This window comes from Sabethes cyaneus, chromosome 1 (assembly GCF_943734655.1).
Source record: "Sabethes cyaneus chromosome 1, idSabCyanKW18_F2, whole genome shotgun sequence".
Taxonomy (NCBI): Eukaryota; Metazoa; Arthropoda; class Insecta; order Diptera; family Culicidae; genus Sabethes; species Sabethes cyaneus.
The window spans coordinates 835970-857699 of NC_071353.1; the positions used below are offsets into that span (position 1 = coordinate 835970).

A 21730-nucleotide genomic window follows, 5' to 3' on the forward strand; every position below is an offset into this window, starting at 1 on the left:
AATGTTCATTAAACTTTCTCAGAGTTGTCAGTCTGTCCGTCATTTACGCTTGAATGTGAAGTGGTATTATTCCGTACAAATGCATACAAATGATTGCGTCGGAACTGCATGAGAATTGAAAAACTGAGTATTTGGTTTGCATCGAGTCGTTTTCGAGTAAATGATTAATCCAACCGTCTGTTCGGTTTACTAAATTGAAAGATACTTTTGGCAGTTAAGGTCCGGTAAGCGGCGAGTTGCAGAGCAGGAAGTATTAATTGAAGGTGTTTAATATGCATTTCTATCATCGTCTAAGGAAAATTCATCCACTTTCAAACTGGATTATTTTTTCCTACTAATAATTTAAAAAAAAGTATATCCATAAAGTAGGACTCCATTGTATATTTCCTTTAGTTTTAGAAACAAGAGTATTTCATTTAAAATCAATTACCCGGTGTAATCAAACTAGCAAAATAGTAGAAGTAATTAAACAAATATAAATGCTTATTCAGGTGCCACAACTTATTTTCAGGATAACCAAGAAAAGTTAAATATATAAGACTGCATACACCCAAGGAAGCGTTGGTAATCACCGACGAGAACGAAATTTTGATGATTCTTTTACTCTGAAGAAATCTCCAATATGTAACAGAACATTTTCGTGTTTAATAGAAACATAAATGTTCTAAAAATGCACATGATAAAATTTAACAACAGTTGAAACAGTAAAAAAAATTATATACTAAACGAAGTCGCTGAGCCAATTTGCTGCGGAGGAATACCAATTTCACACAATTCAAGGTAGTTTGTAGTTGTTGTTCTGGAGTCAACGCCAAAATCTATAGATTGCACAAAAGAACCACTTATAGAATATTACAAAACAAATAAATCTTCCAATGCATTAGTTCCAAACTTCAATCCATGACTGCAATCTATGACTCTAAACACGGATTTCATCTGCAGGCAATAAAGAAAAAACCGAACGCATGACATGTTGAATTTTTATATTTCCTTGTAGATCGAATAAAACGTCACAAACTATTTTTAAACTCTTGGTGCACTCCTCCTCTATTTCTATCCAGAGCAGCAGCAGCTCCGGTGCAACATATTTCACAAATGATTGACAAACTTTCATACAGAATTTTCCCAGTTGCTCGAGAAGAAAATTTCGATCGTCATCGCCGCTGCTGCACCGCGGTACCTATTTAGTTGTAGAATTTTTCGAAATTCGTCTTGGAAAACCAGCCGCTCGGGAGATCGGAAAACTCGTACAGCACCAACTCGCGCCAGAGCGACCGCCAACCTCGATCGGCCACGGTTGCTTCTGAAGCGCGTGCCACAGTTTCCCGGGCGTTTCGCACGGCACACGGCATTGCGTGCGAGCGGAATGGCCTGATCCGATCGTTTGGCGGAGGAAGCGAAACACGAACTGCAGGATTTTCGGGAGAGCACGGTCGGGCAGCAGGAGCACCACATTTAGAAGCAAAGCCTAATAAAAATGAGTTATTTCATGCTACTCGAAAAGCCCACCGGAGCCGCACATTTTCCTTTCGATGTATGCGTGACTGACGGGTGTGTGGTGGTGGTGGTTGAAAGGATAGATAAACCTCTTTCGGGAGGATACGAAAGCAGGAAGAGGGTGCTAGGAAAAGATGAGATCGCACACAGTAGGGTATTGATGAGGACGATGATGGCACACCATAAAACCATAAAAAGAGAATAGCGAAACCGAAGCGAACGAGAAGGCACACATGCAACATGCTGCGAACATGAATGGGAACGGGATAGATGAGCCCTGCTGATCGCCGTCGTCCTCGTAACTGTGTGCAACAGCAGCACCGTTTGATGGTCGAACAGACGGCCATCCGGGACCGGCAGAGCAAGCGAGAAACAGCAATCACGTGGAATGAAACAACGCTATTGCGCAAGCTACACAACACACGAAGAGAGATTATATTTTATTTTAATGTATTTTATATGCTCATAATAATGATGTATTTGGTCGGATTTTATGTGAGCGTGAATGTGGCCATTGGTTGTGTGCGAGTCGATTCGAGCAGTTTAGTCATTTTCATCGGCTGGCTGGCTGGCTGGCTGGCTGACACTCGCTCTCCATCTGCTGCCATGTGCGAGCTGCGAGCTTGCTGGGCGGAAGGCGAACGGTTTTCGAGCACCTTCACCCAGCACGCCACCCCTCCTCGGATCGCATGGCGCACATTTTATCGAGCATGTTGTATTTGCTTGCTGTTTTTTCGTCTGTGTTGTGTGTGGTTCACTCACTCACTTAACACGGCGGCTCAGCAGCGCCGCAGCACACGGAATCTGTTTCGCTGACTGGCCTGGCGCTCCTGCACCTACTCTCTACCAGCGGAGAATCGTTTCGAGTTCGAGTTCGAGCGGTACACAGTTTGGGTCTGCTCCGCGCTGTTGTTGGCCTGCGAGTAGCGAGATATTGATAGTTTCGGCATTGTCGTATCAAAATAAAGTGAACATTCGTTTGAAGGCAACCGTTTAGACAAGGCGCGTTTTATTTTTATTGTTATTAATATTATTATTGCGCTGCTATCCGACGATACAGTCCAAAAGCATCTTCAACTTTTATTAGTAATATTTCGGAAAAGTTTCCAGTGAAATTAGGCAAAGCGAATAAAGGTGAAAGAATAAGCGAAAATTGTGCGAGGTTGCAATTTCTAGTTTTTCTACTGGGCGGAAAATTTACGAATTTGCTGCTGCTGCTGCAGATCGATTTTTGATATACTTCATCAGCATTGAAGAAAGGTTTTGAGAAAATACAAAAAAAAACGGAAAAAAATCGAAAAAACAAAGATATCCATCGAACAGAAAGATGAAAATACGTAAAAAGTTTGGTGAAATATAATCTCAGTGACAATTCGAAAGCAATCGAAAGTTAGCAGAAAAATTAGTGACAGTGAACATTGACCAGTTAGAAATAAATAGTACAGCAGCGTGAAACGAATTAACACTTGGAAGAGAAGAGTGAAGCAAACGGCAGTGCTGATATTATGCAATATGTGTGTAAAGTGCATGATGGTGATGATATGAATACAAATTTGTTCTAAATCATCCTCCGTACTCTGGGTCGTACCGTCGTCTTGGAATAGACTTGTATTTGCGAAAGACAGAAGAAAATCCCGTCTCCTCGCAAACTAGCAACGGGACGAGAGAAACTTTTCTCTTCCTAGGACATAGAGAAGCGCATAAAGTTTTCGGTCAACATGAATTCGTATTTCGAACAAACTGGTTTCTACGGCCATCCGCACCAGGCGGCCGGAATGATGACCACAACCGGAACCCATCACGATCAGACTACGGCAGCTGCAGCGGCCGCATATAGAGGCTTTCCACTGTCCCTCGGAATGTCCCCCTACACCAACCATCATCTGCACCAGAGCCGATCCTCACAAGAATCACCGTACGATGCTAGCTTACAGGCCGCATGCAAGCAAATTTACGAAGGTTCCTATAGCACGAAGGACTGCGGGAAGACTGGCAGCGGAAATGGAACCACAGATACCACCAACGGCTACAAGGATGTGTGGAACTCGACAAACACGAGCGCTAACAACAGCAACACCAACACAGCGACTGGCGGAAATGTACCTGCACAGCAAAACAGCTCAGTTCCTGTACGACCCTCGGCATGTACGCCAGATTCCCGTGTCGGAGGATATATCGATGCTGCTGGCGGCAGTCCTGTCAGCCGAACTGGTTCCACCGCTGCCGGTGTTGCCGGAACGTGGAACACCAACCAATGCTCACTGACCGGTGCGACCGGTGGCCAAACTGCGCCAACCACCGGTCTTCACCAGTCGAATCACACGTTCTACCCTTGGATGGCTATAGCAGGTGAGATTGCCTTGACACAGATGATCACTATCATTTCTGGTGGCACTTCTTCGTGGGGAAGAAAAATTGCTCTATTAGTGTTAATTAATTTCAGCAATCTGTAAAAATCCTTCCGTTCAAAGTGGGAGACAAAAAATGAGCTCGTTCAGCCAGCCAGGCCCGAACAGTCTTTCCAATCCAACGGCAAAATTCCAAACATTATCGAAGTAAACACCAAGTTCGTTGCATCTTCTGCACACCATAATTTGAATGAAAATTTATGAGGGTTTTGTCGAACGAGTTTGCAGGCATGTTGTTCCTTTCGGATTCCGCGTTTATTTTTCTTTTTTTTTTTTCGGGACACTCACAGCGTATGGTCACTGCAGAGCAGATTGTATCCACCGGAATCGAAGTAGAAGGGGGAGATTATTAAAAAACGATTTCGGAAATTTTCCCGCCGGTGTATTTAGTTCACTTTTCTTTCCTGCTTGTTGCCTCCTTAGTCTAACAGGGTTGGGTGTGTGATCATCGGTCTACCTTCTTATTAATGTATGCACAAAATGTATATGATCATCTCTTTTCTTCTCAGATTAAAGTGGGTTAGCAGCAAAAAAAAAAATTTTATCACTTGTGGTCCGGTTTATCGTTTGCTTTCATTCAGCATTAGTTATGCCATGAGGGAAGCACTCGTAAATATCGTTAAACATCTCTCCGATCTAATTGATTTAAAAGATGTTTTCTGTAATTATATTTACCGTCGTGCCCGTGGTTCATTCATTCGTGAGCTACCAAAGTGAATAACGCTTTTTTATTCGATCGTTAAATTCCGCTAACGCCGTCGAGCTTTGTGTGTCGTCTCTATCAATTTGAAAATAGTGAAAACCGGATTTATGGTCACGCATCACGAGAAAGAATAGCCATTGGAAGTGGATTCCGAAAGATTGATTTAATGGAAGAGCAAATTTATTGGGAATAAACGTTCACATAATAAACCTGTTGTGCTTTCTGCTTGCCAACAACGCCTCTCAGCCTGCCGAGCGCGATGCACTGAATCTTCACGCGTCGTGTAGCGAATCACTATCAGCATCAAAAGGAAAACAAAAACCAAATTAAAGGAAACGGGTACGTCTTATTCTTGGCTCGAATCGTTCTCCTCGGAACCTTTTTTTTTATTTTGCGCAGTATACAATCGTCGATTTTTTGCGCGGTTAATATGCTGGATAAATAATCAACGTTACACAACATTGTTGCAGGGAAATAACTGTACTCTTGATAGGCTCTACACATAGCTCTAACACTATAATTACGATTTCCTGACGACAGATCGAAGTCATATTGCAAGAGCGGAAAATTGAGTTGCTTCATAATGAGTGTCACTCCCTACATTGTATGTTTCCACTGCATCTGCTCATCTTGATCACTTACTTGCAATAAAAGGCAAAAGATTTCTTCCTCTTCTTTCCTGTATATCCAAGATTACAATGAGAGATCCGCAAAAACATACGTTCCATGCTTCCTTTCGGTTCGGATATGCGATGCTCCTCTGCTCGCTCATACGATGTTGAAACAGTCACGGGTTTCTGGTGTAGGTACGATAGAAGTGAAAATTTTAACATGTTGTACCTTCCGAAACTAGGCACACAATTTCTGCCAAACAATGCATCCCAAGCCCAACAACTGTCGGGTGTTCTCCCTCGAATCAAATTCAATCTCCCACTTGCCAGCGTACATAACCCCGTTGACTTCGATCGGAGAAGAGTAATAATCGACCAGGGAACACATGTCCAGCAATTTGTCTCGTGAAATTATTGATCCCCCCCTCCCCCCATCGGGTGCCCATTCCCAGTCCTGAAGCTGACGTAGTTAACCGTCCTTGAAGCCTTGTTTTCGAAAATATGTCGATTGCATTCTCGTGATCATCACGCTTGACGATCGCTTAAAATGCAATAAAAAGCACTTCTGCCGGACGGTTCTTTTCCCTTTCAACGTAATTTCCCTTCTTTTGGTGCAGATCGATGGGGTAGAACACAAAGGAAGCAAGCAAGAAATCGATACTGGCTGGCTGCGTACGAGTTCAAGCCCTCGGCTGACTTCACCACGGGACAGATTTCTTCCAATTGGAGTCGGATCCGATAGGATTCCGTCGTATTCGTTGCTTCTGAGAAAACGAATTTGCACTTTCGAGTTAGAATCTGTCCAACAAATGAAATGAGGACCACCAAAAATTATTAGGTACGAAAATACACCCGAAAATTGTTTGGCTTAGTGCCTGTAAAAGTTTTCCTCCGCCGGTGACGACGTTTCTCCATTCGAACGAACCGTACAGACAGCAGAGTGAAATAACTTCTTTTCTTAACCGCAGACCCTCGATCCGGTTGAAAAATGAAGTGTTGGACTTGGAGAAACCAAGCTAAGACTGCAAGAGAGCAAAAAAAAGCTAATTTATGATTTACAAGATGAATTTCGATGTAATTGAAAGACGCAGCCCTGGTGGCTGGTCGTAACGGCGGGCGGACCCCAATGCCAGAAGGCCGCAGGGGAAAAGCGGACGGAAAAATAATGATAACGAGCCGGAGTGGAGCAGCGCAATGCGATTGGGTTCGTGTACTTGTGCAACTGTTCCGTCCAGTTTTACATATCCACACACACATACACACACATATAAACGCGCGCGGTGGATTTGTGCCGCTTGCTGCCGCTCGGTTTGCGGTGCGCTAGTGCCGCACGGGATAACTTCTTCACAAGTACGTGTCACGACGATCGACCCCGAGGCGGAAAAGGACACGTCAAATATTATCATTTACGTGCGGAACCGCTCCGATATGTGGCGATCGTGATTGGATTTCAGCGTGTGTTTTGTTTTCGTTTGGGGTCTTTTTAATAAAGTTGATGTCTTGTTTTTCACTTTAAATGATAATTTCGTAGCGAATCTCGGCCGGCCGGACGGCCGGGTCGGGTCGGTGTTGCCGAGTGGATTATGGGTGGAGATCATCTGCGCCACAAGGCGGCGGCGACGGGTAGGAGTGGAGGCGACAGGTAGTTTGCCAGAGGTCAAAGGGTTTGCGGAAGAACACCCAAGTAAATTATAGCTTTTGCGAAACACAAAGAGATAACAATTTTCTGCGCCAATTTCGAACAGATTTTGTTGTATTTACACATGGTTAAGATTGTATTTAAAGAAAAATTCCAATATGCTATACTCATGGTTCCCAGTAAAACATAAATAGTTGGTTGAAGTGAAGAATAATATCACGCACTTAAAGGAATCTGTTCAAAAAAAGCACGAGTCAAGGCCCAATTAAGACACTGAAAGAAATTAAATGAATTCAAAATTGAATGAAAATTCAATAAGAAATTTAATTAATTTAATATAATTTCGAGGCAAATGAATGTAAAATTTGCTTCTTCTAATAAGAAGTTTGGACCTTCTTTAAGATTAAGATAATTTCAATTTTCACACAATTTCTGTTTCGAAACCGTCAATTTTATATGTAGATCAGTATGGGTTTCTTTTATCTGTTTTTGTTTTATTTTTGTACCTATAAAATTTGTGTCTCAATTTTGTCTTTTGATTTTGATTTTCTTGGTAGGTAATTCAATCTTTTATCAGTTTTCTTCCTATTTCTTTTCCTGATTGTCGAGGGATTATACAACAGTGTAACTAGTATAACATTTATTAATATTGCTTATACCTAGATCAGTAGATTTTCAACTAAAATTTAAACATATTTCAGTTTGTGTCACAATGCACAGTGGGCAGAATCGACCGGAAAAACGGAACTTTTTGTTGCCGCTGTAAAAAGTATTAAGGGGTAAAAAGTGACTTTTATTGTGTAAAAAATCACGAGAAATCGATTGGTAATGGTCTCAACACACTCAACTCAGAAAGAGATATCCTAAGCGTCCAATAAAAAAACCTGGGTTTAAAATTTTTAACTAGGAACAAACACACCAAATTTGAACGAAATCGGAGCACTTTCACATTTGCTCCTATTCCTATTAATACATTCTCAGGTTTCAGTAAGGTTTTAGGGCAAAACAAGGCAAAACATTCCCTTACACGACATTTTTGTGAAAAGTTTGATCATCGTTCGATTTTCTGGCTTTTTCAACCTTTCCCCCAACCACGCCTTCATGAAAATCTCTGGTAAAAGTATCGAATTGGCATTTTTCCTGCGGTACAAAAACCTTGAGTAAAATAGGGCAAAACAGACTACTAGATTATCTTGCATTAAAATAAATTTGTTCATATACCTTTTTTCCTAACAGTCTTCTTCTTTTCTACCATTAGATTATCAAATTAGAGTAAGTTTGTGTATGATTCTTTCAAAATTATTAGAAAATAGGGGTGAATGGGGCAAAATGAACTACTTCCCGTCATTCCCGCGCGTTGAGACCATCACCAATGGATTTCTCGTGGTTTTCAACATAAGAAAAGTCACTTTTTACCACTTAAAAACAGCAGCAACAAAAAGTTCCGTTTTTTCGGTCGATTCTGCCCACTGTACAGTGGTTGAGTAAGATATACGTAATTGTATCGATGGTATTACTTCTTTGCTGGTAGCATTTTTGAGATTTCGTTTTTTTATTTATTCCTTCTCCTAGTATAATTATAGTTCGACCTAAAGCAGCAAACTGATTAGTAATGCTGTGATCTAAAGTAATTTATCATTATGAAGCACACCACCAATGAAGGACCTACTTAGTTAAGCCATTAAAAAATACTAGCTAATTTACAACTCAGAACATTTAATCTTTTCTATTAGAAGATGAATATCTATGACGTTAAAATAAGAAAAGGTATGAAACGAGCCTTAGTTTTCATTATTCTGGCCATACTAGTGATTTAGATTAAAACTGTAAGAAATTTATTTCGAAATTTCGTAGTTGAAACGAAAATGATAGACAAAAATGAAGAAGTATAATTTTTGAACATTCCAATCTAGAATAAAAGTTCTTTATTTTTCGTATCTAGAAACCGTTCAACTATGGCAACGCATGGTTGTTTGTGTAGCCTCCAACTTTAAAGTTCAAAGTACGATCCAGCTTTATACATTCGATTCGAGCACAGTACACAGCAGAATAGAGGTATATTTATTATATGACCGTCTTCGGATGCCCAATAATCTTAGTTTGGAAGTCTTTAATCCAAATATGAGTGTTCAATCGAAAACTTATTGAAATCTCATACTTCGTTAATTCCGAAGGGTTCTTCAAAATAGTTAACTTCCATGTTCAAATTTCAATAAATAAATACGAGGGAAACTTACTCGATATAACCTCCCATTAACGAAATAAGCAGAGTGAGGTGGGGCAAAATTGCGAGGTGAGGTAAAAATGCGTTGCAATGCATTTTCAGTGTCTCAATTTTCAGATTCTACGTAATTTGACAACATTGATATAAAGCACTTGAGCGCTAATTTCACGTTCTTTAGATGTACCGTCTTTTTGTTGCACGTCCGCTAGGGAACTTCTAAAAAGCAGGTATCTGTCAAACTACACGTGGTTGCTTAGGCGGTTGCTATAAACTACAAAGCAGCGCTGCCTGATAAAAACTTTCTTTCTGCATTACGGAGATAGGGTTTATTTCTAATTCCCGTCGTAGCAAGTAAAGCCATTCTAATTTTCATCATTTGTTGGATGGATTTAATGAATACTCCAAAAGTTCTTGTACTGATTTGACTAAAACAAACTTACCTTCCGATCCGTGAACTTTGAAATCGCTGAAAAGCGATTATTAAAGCATTTTATTGAAATTACGCAACTGACTTTATTTCTTAAATTCGTCTTACCGTCCGTCCATCAAAATTTTTCAACGTCCGAACTAAAAATCACAACAATATTTACGAAGCTAACGCGCAAGTATTTGTGGTGGACAGCATGACAAATGTTATTCTGCAAAATTTCTGCAGGTCAGACAAGTTTTCCTGGCTGTAGAATAACGACAATGCCTTGCGCGAGTTATTTTCATTTATGAATGACGGAATTTAAAACGATTAGTCGACATTTTCTTCTTCGTCGCACGAAAAAAAACGTAGGAAATTTGGTTGGAAGGACTTCTTTAATGATAAAAAGCATTTAAATAGATCTTAGCTCACTTTGATTGATCGCGTACGGTAGCCAACAATCTAAAATATTAGGGAATGACTAGTTTTGCATTGTGTGTCATTAAAACGCTGATAATTTTAATAATTTGTGTTGGATAGGACGGGAATAGGCAATTACGACGAAGCAGCAACATACCCTTTATCAAGAGCAAATTGGTACAAATTTGATCAAAGATTGATGAATTGCATTTATCCATTTTCCCTAAAATCTAGTGCATGCATGTGAAGAGTTTTGTGATAACGCATGACGTTTTAAAATAAATATTGGCAACCATCGTGCAATTTATTCAAAACCAAAGTTCAGTATTTGGATCGCCCTATCCGTGCAATTAGCAAACGAGTGCTGTCTGCTGAGTAGATGAGTGACTTTGATAGATTAAAGCTATAGTAAATATTTGTTGTTTACGAAGCATAGTTGCCGGTTTGATGTAACAGTTTGTTATACGGTAAATATGATATCTACAGGAGGTTATTAAATGTTGAAAAATTATGGCATCGTTTCACATTACTCAATCATCATTTTTGAAAATGTGATGAGAAAAGCTCATTCATTTGGTCGAACCTCGCCAAGCGGAGCAAAACCGTGATTCATGGACGGGACAAAAGTGCGATTTAAGGACGAGACAAAAGTGACTGCGTATTCCATACAGTTTTATGCACTGTATTACAGATACTAGAAATTAAAGATTTGTAGAAGATTGTGTGCTATACAGATAGCAGAGAGACGTCTACAGTCAGACACTTTTTTCCAAAAAATGTAAAAAAATATATATGGAAACCTTTTACCCCTTACATACGGCTTCTTGAAGTTGATCATTCTAAAGAAAACATAGCATACGGTATCGTCAATTGGCATTCAAAGTACTTTAAATTATGTCGTGTTTGGCCCATTCTTTTTTCAAATTCGAACGCAGACAAAATGGCATAAACATAAAAGTCAGGCTCTCAGCTGACTTAAACTTTCTCTAAAAAATACAGAAATTGCAATATCGAAAAAAGGATTGGCCAAATACTAAATATTTTATGAGCTTCAAAACAAAACAAGAAATTACTGAATTACTTGAACTGTTCTTGAGATATTTATGGTACCGACTGGGGAAAAGCTGGCTTCGAGATTGCTCTCGACACGCGCAGAACAAATAGCTGTAACTTGGTTAATTTTTGAAATTTATCCAATCGGCTTCAGGCAGATGCTCCTAAAATATCAATCTTCCGAAATAATCAATAAAAATTGGATCTAAATTGAATTAGTTTATTCTGGTAGTCCGAACGGAAGACAACATTTCATTTACGACGAGCCCGTTTGATAGCTTAATTTTTTCATAGATATTTGTATCAATCAATTTCAATTCGATTCGAACTTGGATAAACTGGAGCGGTTAGACAACTTTTTACGCGTTGCTTCAGTGACCTTCCCTTACCAAATGTTTCGCTTTTTCCCTTTCACGCTTGGTCCCAACCTATTGGATCCTGTCGACGTCTTGGTTTCATTACTTTCTTAGTTGATTCAACGTTGATTGTAAAAAAAAGCTACCGTTACAAACATTTTAATTAAATGCTTGATCTCATTCAAGGCCAAGACAAAAACACGAGGTTGGTCGATTCGTATGCCAAAGTTAGAGATTGTGAAATATTTATAAAAAAATTTTTTCTAATTTTAGTATATAGGGTTTAATTCTAATTCCTGTCGTAGTAAGTAGAGCCACTCTAATTTTCATTATTTCTTGGATGGATTTAATGAATACTCCAAAAGTTCTTGTGCTGATTTCACTCAAACACACTTCCTCAAACACACATACACCTTCCGATCCATGCACTTTGAATCCACTAAAAAGCGATTATTAAAGCATTTTATTGAAATTACGCAGCTGGTTTTATTTCTTAAATTCGTCGTACCGTTTTGAAATCCGTCCATGAAAGTTTTTCATCGTACGAACTAAAAATCCCAACAATGTTTACGAAATTAGCACGCATGTATTTGTGCAGGACGACATGACAAATGTTATTCTGCAAAAAATTCTGCTAGTCACGCAAATTTTCTCGGCTGTAGAATGACGACAATGCGTTGCGTGAGCTATTTTCATTTTATGAATGACGGGAAAGGATTGAAAGGATTAGTCGACATTTTCTTTTTCGTCGCACGAAAAAACGTAGCAAATTTGTGTGCTAGGAATTCTTTGATGAAAAGAAGCATTTAAATAGATCTCAGCTCACTTTGACTGATCGCGTATGATAGTCAACAAACTAAAATATTAGAGAATAACTAATTTTGCATTGTGTGTCATAAAAACGCGGATATTTTTAATAATTTGTGTTGGATAGGACGGGAATAGGCAATTACGACGAAGCAACAACATACCCTATTTTATTTTATTACGATTCAAGAACCCTGCGTGATTGTCCGGACGTTTATGAGCAAAAAGAGCAGAGCACAACTGCTACATTCCGATTTCGAAACTTGATCTTCTGTTTTCATAAGATACAGGACAATGGCGGGGCTAATGCTCCACAATTCTATTGACTTTTACAGACCTCTTCCAGACGAGATTCAAACATGTGACGCTCGGCTCGTTAGACCAGTGTCGTACCTTGAGGCCAATTGGGAGGCTTATGCGCATTTTTTATATTTTTATTATACATATTTCATTCATTATTTATTGTTTTGTTTGTTCTTATTTGAAGTAGTTTTTCTACAAGTTTTAACAAAAAAAAAAAGACAGCAAAAGCTAAATGCTTTTTAGTTGCAGTACAAAAACGTTACATTGAAACCTAGATACAATATTTATACTTAAAACCCAAATCGTTCCAAATCAATTTTTGATTCAAATGCTGCCCAATTTCGTAACTGTTTTCTCTCATATTTTAATTATCATCTTTCCAAACAACTCCCAAAGAAAATAGCTTGAACCGAAATTTCATTACCTCCCATCTCAGTCTGTGTGAACGAACCTGTTATCTATACATTGCGCACTGATTTTACTCCGTACACAGCACTCAATGGTCATAATTAGCGCAGGTGTTAAAACTCCTCCGAATGCTTTCGAAACCCATCCAGGAGGCCAACGCTTCGAATTATAATCAAAATTTATGCACCGTAGCATGGCTATTTGTCTCGTTCGTTGCCATCGGCTTGCATGCTTGCTCCACACAAACGCTAGAAAATAATGTGCAATGTGTATTTTAGAAACATCAAGAATAACCTTTTTCCTGTTAACTTTCAAAAAACACACAATTCGGTTCAATCACTTAATGTTTGATTTCTCATTCTACCCGAGCGGTTTGAGAACACACTGTCTGTAGGTACTAGGCTAGGATAATGGCAATAAAGTATGTTCGTAAGTTTACGATCTGATTACAAGCCTGGAACTTAACCAACGTTCAAACGGTCATTATTACTTTAATGCAACACACGCCACTGAAACAATACTCTTCTTATTTGCACAAGAAAATTGAAAGCAGAGAAGCAAACGGAGATAAAGAATGATTTATGCACAGTATAATTACTTGTTCTCCCGGTAATCATAATGGTAATTTGCATGCAAATCAATCGGCACAGTCGTTGGCGGCCCCGCTGGAAGTTAATCTGCTTGCGCATTCTTGTTTATTCGGTCGGTTTCTTGTCCATTCCAAGTGCAAAAGCGGTCAGCTTTTCCCTGATAAATAAAGCGGATGCGCGTACAGCAGTACAACATACATTCTTGATAACGCATTAAGAGCACATAATTTAGCGCCAACCATTGGCCACGGGTTAACACATGAGAAACAATGATGTTTCTTTATCGAGTGAAAAATTATTACACTGCTCAGCAACTCAGCAGCAGAAAATGTCGATGTCTCAGTCAACATTTGAGAAGATCCTTCCCACCATCTTTATTCATCGATCATAATTTTCCATTCCTGTCACGGTGACGACCAAAAACCTACAAACAATCAAAATAACATCCATTCCCAGTGCCTCGACGGCCACTCAAAATATCAATATGACATCATAAAGCATTGCTACTTTACACCATTTTGCTCGCACCATTTCAGCCTGAGAAACGACTGATTGAACGTGAGTTGAATTTCGTGGTCACGCCAGCAGCAGCGTCTCTTAGAGGCACCCCTGAAACACTTTGGTTCAAGGTGCGAACCCGAAGCTGCCCGCCAACGTTGTTGCTTAGGCTGGCTTAGGTTAGCTGGCTGCATCGAAAAATACAACACAATCCGGCACATTAGGAAACAAACGCACTTTTCGCGCTTGTTCGTCATTAAATCAGACAATTAATATGCAAAATATTTGCAACATTTTATTCTCCCCTCTATAAAACCACCTTCACCGGACTCCGGACGCTGTTTTCAATTTTCGTTGGTATTTTTTTTGCTTCTTATTCATACACCTCCATAACGCCGACTGCCGTATTATGACGCGCTGGAAGCATATTTGTTCCCAACACATATTGGCTATCCTTTGCCAGTTTGCCAGCATGTTCTGCCTCAGTCCGTTTCACTCCCGAGCAAGGCTTTTTATTATGTATGACTGACATGGAAAATTTCAATTTTTCGAATGAATATTCATTGAAAACTTTAACTATCATAATTGTTTTCAATATCAAAATTGTTTAATACTTTCTGCCACTTGGGTACAGTTTGGCCTCATTCGCAACTTGGTCAATTTGTAGTTGCATCGGTAATTTCTCCCTCGTTGCTTCAAGGGATAGAAGCACTATAGTTACGAAACATATTCCAGCTGACCTTCGCCTCTAATGCATTCCATGGCCACAACTCGTAACGGTATTTTAAGCAGATAGCTTTTTTTCTTTCATTCGCATCTTCAACACTAATAAAGCAATAAAAAAGCGGTCTTAGAGCAACAAAAAAATAAACAAGAGATTTTTTAATTGTACTGTCACGTAAGAAAACCATAAAAATGAGGAATTCTTGTCACTGGGTCACTGTCCTTTTACTTTCCCCGTAATAAGCATGATTAATTCTTGCCAGGGGTTTTATGACTTTCTTCTCTCGCTTTGCTTTTGCGTGTGTTGCTCGTGCAGTTGCGCCTTACAACTAAGTCTTCAAATACGTACTCACTTTTTGACCTGCAGCAGCAGCAGCGGAGCAGCTTGCATTGAAAAATCAAGGACACGAACAGCTCAAACTCGCAGGTTTGACGTAAGCCTGTGAGAAACGGTTCAGCATTACGGACGGCAAGTATGTATGCGAATTTCGGACCGTGATGCGAGAGAAGCATCGTTTCGTGATCTTTTAAAATCCCATTTTCTGCAAGATACGTGTGTACAAGTCGAAGCTCACACGTAATTACTGTCAAAATAATGTCAGTTTTGTTGAATGCCAACGTGCTCGCTGCTGCGATCCTTATGTGGGGGGTTAGCATGCACATTATGCGGCAGATAGCTCGAAACACACGGGCGCGTGGTGGGCTTGAATAGCAGAAGAGCGCGAAAAAAGGCGTAATAAATTATATTTTTGAAGAAAATCAGCATAACAAATCGTTTCTGAATAATAAATAATAACAATGAGACACCAACAGGAAGAAGGAATCGCTGAAGGGCGGCTGAATGTGTTCGTGTGTATCGAAAAAATTGAGAATTTTAATAATAAGACAACTCACTAACAACAACTAAGTCGGGTGCCCGGTTGAAACGGAAAAGTATTAATAATCAAAATAAAATTTATGCGCGATTCAGGCACAAATTTTTCGCAGGGATGAATTGGGGCAGCTGCGGATAGAAACCAACCTATTATGGTGCGATTGAAAACGCTGTGGAAAGTTATTCTTGGTTTACTCTTAATAGCAAGAACAGAAATTACTACTCAGCTCGTGCGATTATCCAGTAGATAATTCTGAGTGAAAACCGGGTTAACGACGATTTATTGTTTCGCTTCAATCTGCTGAAACCGTTGATTTATGCGAGTCTACTTACTCATAATGTAGGTAGTAAGCTGGCAACACTGAAGCTATAATTACCGCACAGGAATAATCTGTACCGATCGGTTAGAGGCTGCTGTGTGCGGACTGATTTTTCGCTTCTCCTTATCAATGGCGTTCCGATTTGCCCACCTTGACCGCAGCTCCAGCAGAGGAGGTTGGTTGGGGGCAAAGCGAAGAATTAGCTCGCCAAATGGATGCGGCATGATTTACAGCACCGCCGGTTCCAACACCGATCCGGATGCAATATTTCGCTCTCCGAGCAGCAGCAAAATTTGTACAACTTTGTGTTAAACGGATTTTTCGCAAATGTAGTTTTGAGTTGCGTTTCACCACCACGGTATTTTAACTACCGGGAAATAAGGTAAGAAAATCGAGGATCTTGTGGAGAAAATATACACCAGCGAAACTAAACAGAAAATGTAGCAAATACCAAATATGGTATTGAAATCTTGCAAATAATTGTTATATAAACCAGTTTGGAATAAATCTTCATACTTCCATGTCAAGGTAAAAAAGTATTAAATGATATCTTCACTAGAAAATATGCAATTTTATTCTTACCTTAGAGCGCATTGTTTTACAATGTCATTTCGATAAACAAAAGCCTAGTTTTGTATCATTTGAAATCCATAGCTACGTTAAATAACCCAAGCAACAATTTTAGTTTTATTGCACTCTTGTTACGGTTTTTTACCTATATTCAATTTTGGTCACGTTTTTTGTCTGTATTTACATTTTTTATCATTTCTCTTAAAAAAAAGTCTTTGAAAAAAGAGCGGATTGTAATTCTTGACTGATGTATAAAAGATCAATTCGATTCATCACACTGGATTCGTTAGAAGTATATAATTCTTCTACCAACGGGGAGGCACGAATGCATGCCGCAATTGGTTGATTAATCCGAAAGATGATCTATGAAACCTAGGCACAACTAGTGTATCGTTACGCACCGTCTTTTGCGGAGCCTGCAAATTCAAAGCAGAAAGCAGTCGACTCACCCTAGCTACTTTTTTCACTATTTAAAAGCTTTCCAATTAGTATTACTTGCTGAATCTTTCGTCATCGTTGTAACGTATCTATTCCCAGAAGTCGACGTCAGCCATGGTATGGAGGAAGGTCAGATGGGTTGCGCCACTGTAAATGCTTTAAAGCCAACGTGATGAAACGTTTCTGGAAGCGCTTGATTCGAATGCTCCAAGATGAACAGGAATTTTCAAAGATAGGACGTACAATATAGAGCTTATAGGCGGGGAGAATCGTTAAAATCCTTTGCTATTTTCTGGATAAAATCCAATTGGCGGTTTGCGTTAATGATAACGTTTGTTCGTTAATGTTCGATAATGATAACGTTAATGTTCATTTTGCCTTCGACATATGGAATGCACCGCCCTGGTTGATACGGTATATACTGATCTTAAAGCTGCCTTCGATCGCACTGACCACCAAATTCTGCTGCAAAAGTTGTACCGATTAGGAGCATCAAATGACTTTGTCTGCTGGCTTCAAACTTACTTAACGAATCGTAATCTGTCTGTAAAGCTTGGTTCGACCGAATCAAGTAGCTTCTGCAACATGTCCGGAGTTCCTCAAGGAAGTAATTTGGCACCATTACTGTTTCTCGTTTACTTTAACGACTTATGCTTTGCAATACCACCTAGATGCAAGTTATTATATGCGGACGACCTAAAAATATTCCTTGATATAAGATCAGTGGAGGATTGCAAACAGCTGCAAGATTTGGTAAACCGATTTGATGATTGGTGTCATAAGAACAACCTCACTATAAGCGTGCCCAAATGTTCAGTCATATCTTTTACCAGAAGCAAAACTCCAATCTTATATGCATATAGTGCATATACGTGTGACGAATATCAAAGATTTAGGAGTGGAATTGGACTCCAAGCTTACTTTCTAGAACCACTTTTCCAGTATTATAGCAAAAGCAAACCGCAACTTGGGAATGGCATTCATAATGCGCATAGCTAAAGACTTTCGTGATCCTTACTGTTTGCGAGTTATTTACTTCTCGTTAGAACGGTCCAGTCTTGACACAGCCTCTGTAGTGTGGAGCCAGTACACGCAAATCTGGATATCTAGAATTGAAGCCGTGCAGCGCAGATTCATCAGACACGCGTTAAGATCTCTCCCTTGGTCTGATCCGATAAATCGGCCACCTTATGAAGACACATGTAAACTGCTAAATGTTAACACCCTGGTTAAAAGAAGAAATACTTCTAGAACCGTTTTCATCGCCAAATTGCTGAAGTGGGAAATCGATGCGCCGGATATTCTCGCTTTACTGAACATTAACATTGCGCCTTGAAACCTTAGAGCCCGAGTTATACGGAAACAACGAACCAATTCAAGCAATGTGCCGTACCTTTAATCGTGTTCACCATCTCTTCGACTTCACACTCTCAACTGACAAATTTAAAAATAGAATTTTGAACTGTGATATATTAGGTTAAGTACGATATTGTAACTCTGTTTTGTATTTTAAAATGTATTCTATGATTATTATTTATGTAACTCCTGAGCGTGAAAAAAGAAGGGTTTTTATGTCAATCATTCTCATTGCAATGGTGTCAACTCAAATTGGCTCTTCCCATACATCGGCTCCAATAAGAGGTAATCAGTTGAAGTTAAAATAATAAATAAATAAATAACGGTGTAAGACAAACAAAAGTATTGTGTCTAGCAGGATGCCAGGCTATTTATCTGATTTATTTACTATAAATTCGATATAAAAAAAGTGATAGGCCATTGGATGTGAAGAAAAGTGATCGCAACGTATTTGTCAGTGCTAAGCGTTAACTGATTACTTCACCAACGGCCGAATAAATCAAGCACAGATTGAAGACGCTCACAATTTCACATAAATTTATCATCTGTTTTAATTCATCTGCGTAAATGGACTCACGCTCGAGCAACAGAGCGGCACCATTGACGAAAAGAATGAAAAGCAGTGGACCCAGGTGGCTTCCTTGTGGTATTCCAGATATATTGGAAAATGGTCTCGATGTGCAGCAATCAATTTTAACTCGCAATGCTATATCAGACAGCTACAATTTTAACCATGAAACAAGTTCCACAGAAGCTATAAGTTGAAAAAGTTCAGAGACCAGTTTCCGGTGGTCAATTTTATCAAATTCGGTTTTAAAGTCGGTAAATATCACATCCGATATGAATTGATGCGTTAAAAGACTGAAAAAAGATACGATATCATAAAATTTTTATCACGTATGCTAGTTCTTATGGCCGCCAAGCTAGCTTCGAGGTACGATGCTGTTCTAACAAGCCAGTCTTCGTATACGGATACGGATCTGGGCTAGGCAGTGCTTTGCTAGATAGAGTCAGGTGGACCATTGTACTAACCGCGTAATTGTCCTGCACTCTAACAGCCTCGAAGCCGTCGAAGTCTGTCGATAAAGAAGGGTCAAATTTTGGAGATACGTTTAAGTCCAATACTTTGCTTTTTACTATGCTTATAGATCTCATACTTGCTGTTGCATCCAAGTCCATTGCCCTATTCTGTTAGCGATGATAACATTTTTGAGAACACCAAATAGTTTAGTCAAGTCATTAAAGTCACAAGCGGACATAAGAGTTTTTCGAATCAAAACAATACCATAAATATCTCAAAAATGGCTTCAAGCAATTCTCTTCTTTCATTTTTGCTTCAAAGCTTATAAAATTATCTAGTGTTTAACCCATGCTTTTTACTATATTTCCAGTTTTCTATTTTTTAAAAAGTTTAAAGGTATTTTTTTGACTAAAACTGACTGTTTTGTTTGATTATCTGATAGTTTTTCATGCGTTTGAATTTTAAAATTAGGATGGGTTAAGTATGAAATAATTTAATGTACTTTCAGTCCGTTGTAGAATTTTTCATTCTCGATAATCGTCTGAACTTCAATTCATGGTACTGCATTTTATGTTTTTTGGGTATTTGAAAAGCCGTAGAGGAGAAGGAAAGAGGTTCGCATATAAAAACCAAACTGCTAATGTTAATTTAAAGTGCAATGTTTAAAATGCAAACAAACATCATTTAATTCATCTTTCACATTATCGAAAAAAACATTTGAAAAACATGGTGTTAAAATAAAGCCAAATAGAATGCTCACAAGTTAATATTAATAGCTGACAGGCATACAATTTTTAGTTGTACAGCTGCATAGAGCTGGCCGCGCTTAACCGGATCCTATAAAATTACTATTTAGAAGAACCGTTTACAATTGAGCCGTTGCGAATTATAGTGGTCTATTAACCATTCAGTAAATTTAAAAAATTCTATTCAATTATTTCCTCCAAACCAAGTGTTCTAATGTCCAGGGTATAAAGTGACTCAACATGAGAATACATAAAAAGTCTAATCTTTGTCAAAATATGCGATATTCGATAAAAATAGTCAACAGACCACGAATTATAGTGGCGAACGGCTCAATTCTTCCCGAGCAGGAGCGAAGAGCAAAATAATATCAAAATGTGTTATTGAAAATCGAATAAGTCATATCAAAATTTGGTCTTATTTTGGCTGACATAGTTGGTAAAATAACAAAAAATACTATCAAAATTTTACTCCTTTAAGGCCAAAAGAATAACTACTTGTGTTATTTGAATAACAAAGCAATAACATGACTGTATTCAGAGTTAAGAATAACATATTGTAGTATTATTAAGGTATTGAATAACAAATGCAGTAGTATATGAGAGATTAAAAAATCATTTTATAAAATATTTATAATCTATAATCTCTTTAATCAATTTAAAAAAATTGAGAGAAATATATCGAATGTCATTTTAAGGCCAAAATAAGATATGATAACAAAATCAGTTATTAAACTCATCTTACAACCACTGTTTGGAATATCTAATCAATAACAAAATGTGTTATCAACGTATCTCCATATCTATTCAATAGCAAAATATACCATTATAACACAGTTTGATATTGGTTTTATATTATTTTGCTATTCATTCCTGCTCGGGTTGCTCTGCGGGAATGTAGCTTCCAAAATAGCGCGTATAAGCTGCATTTGCGCATCAAATACGATTCTATTGTATACATATCGGTACGAAATCCTAATTTGTAACCCTAATATGGATATGAAAAAGTTAGCTGAGTTATTGGGTATCGGTGCCGATCGCTTTGGAGTTAGCCTTGGCCTAACCCTAAATTGCATTCTTACGTTAATGATCGGGAGATTATTGGGATTTTGTCAGGTTATAATCCGCACAAAGTCATTCGAATTGCATATAATTTAAGCGGCTTTTTTCAACAGTAAAACTAGAAAATATCAACAATTACCGATGATTACTCAAGATTATTAATGATTATTATATTGATTACTTATGGTTTTGTAGCTAATACTCTAAAGCAATCACCGATTACCACGCACTTGTACACCTGACCGGAGACCCCTTGGTATACGATTTCAATAGACTTTATATCCGCCTTATCTTTACTAATAGAATGTGCTTTCCATAAATCAACGTTGCATGTGAATACGAGCAAATATCATCCTCAATAATTCATAATATATGGAGAAACACACAATGTTGTTATAAAAAATAACATTGTGACTAAACGAATCAATGATGAAATCGATTCTCCGGAACTGTTGTCCTTGCTGAATTTCCGGTTATCACAACGACTATTACGATCGACAGGCACGTTAAAAACTCCATTTCATCGAACAGCATTTGGATATAACAAACCAATCACGGAACGCATCCGGCCTTTTTCGGAAGTGGAAGAACTGTTTGAGTTCGGCGAACTTACCGCATTTATTCGCACAGAAATGGAAGAGACGTAATTTGGTTACATCTTCATTCTTCATATTATTTACATCTAATGATATATTTT

General features: G+C 38.6%; 1 protein-coding gene across 1 annotated transcript in view; it reads left to right on the plus strand.

The window, feature by feature from the left end:
• Nucleotides 1-3215: 3215 nt before the first annotated feature.
• The window catches only part of LOC128732835 (homeotic protein ultrabithorax), a 104700-nt gene continuing 86185 nt past the window's right edge, over nucleotides 3216-21730 (plus strand). Inside the window, exon 1 of the mRNA XM_053826239.1 lies at nucleotides 3216-3846. Within this exon, the coding sequence (XP_053682214.1) occupies nucleotides 3216-3846 (631 nt within the window). The remainder of the gene's footprint in view (nucleotides 3847-21730) is intronic.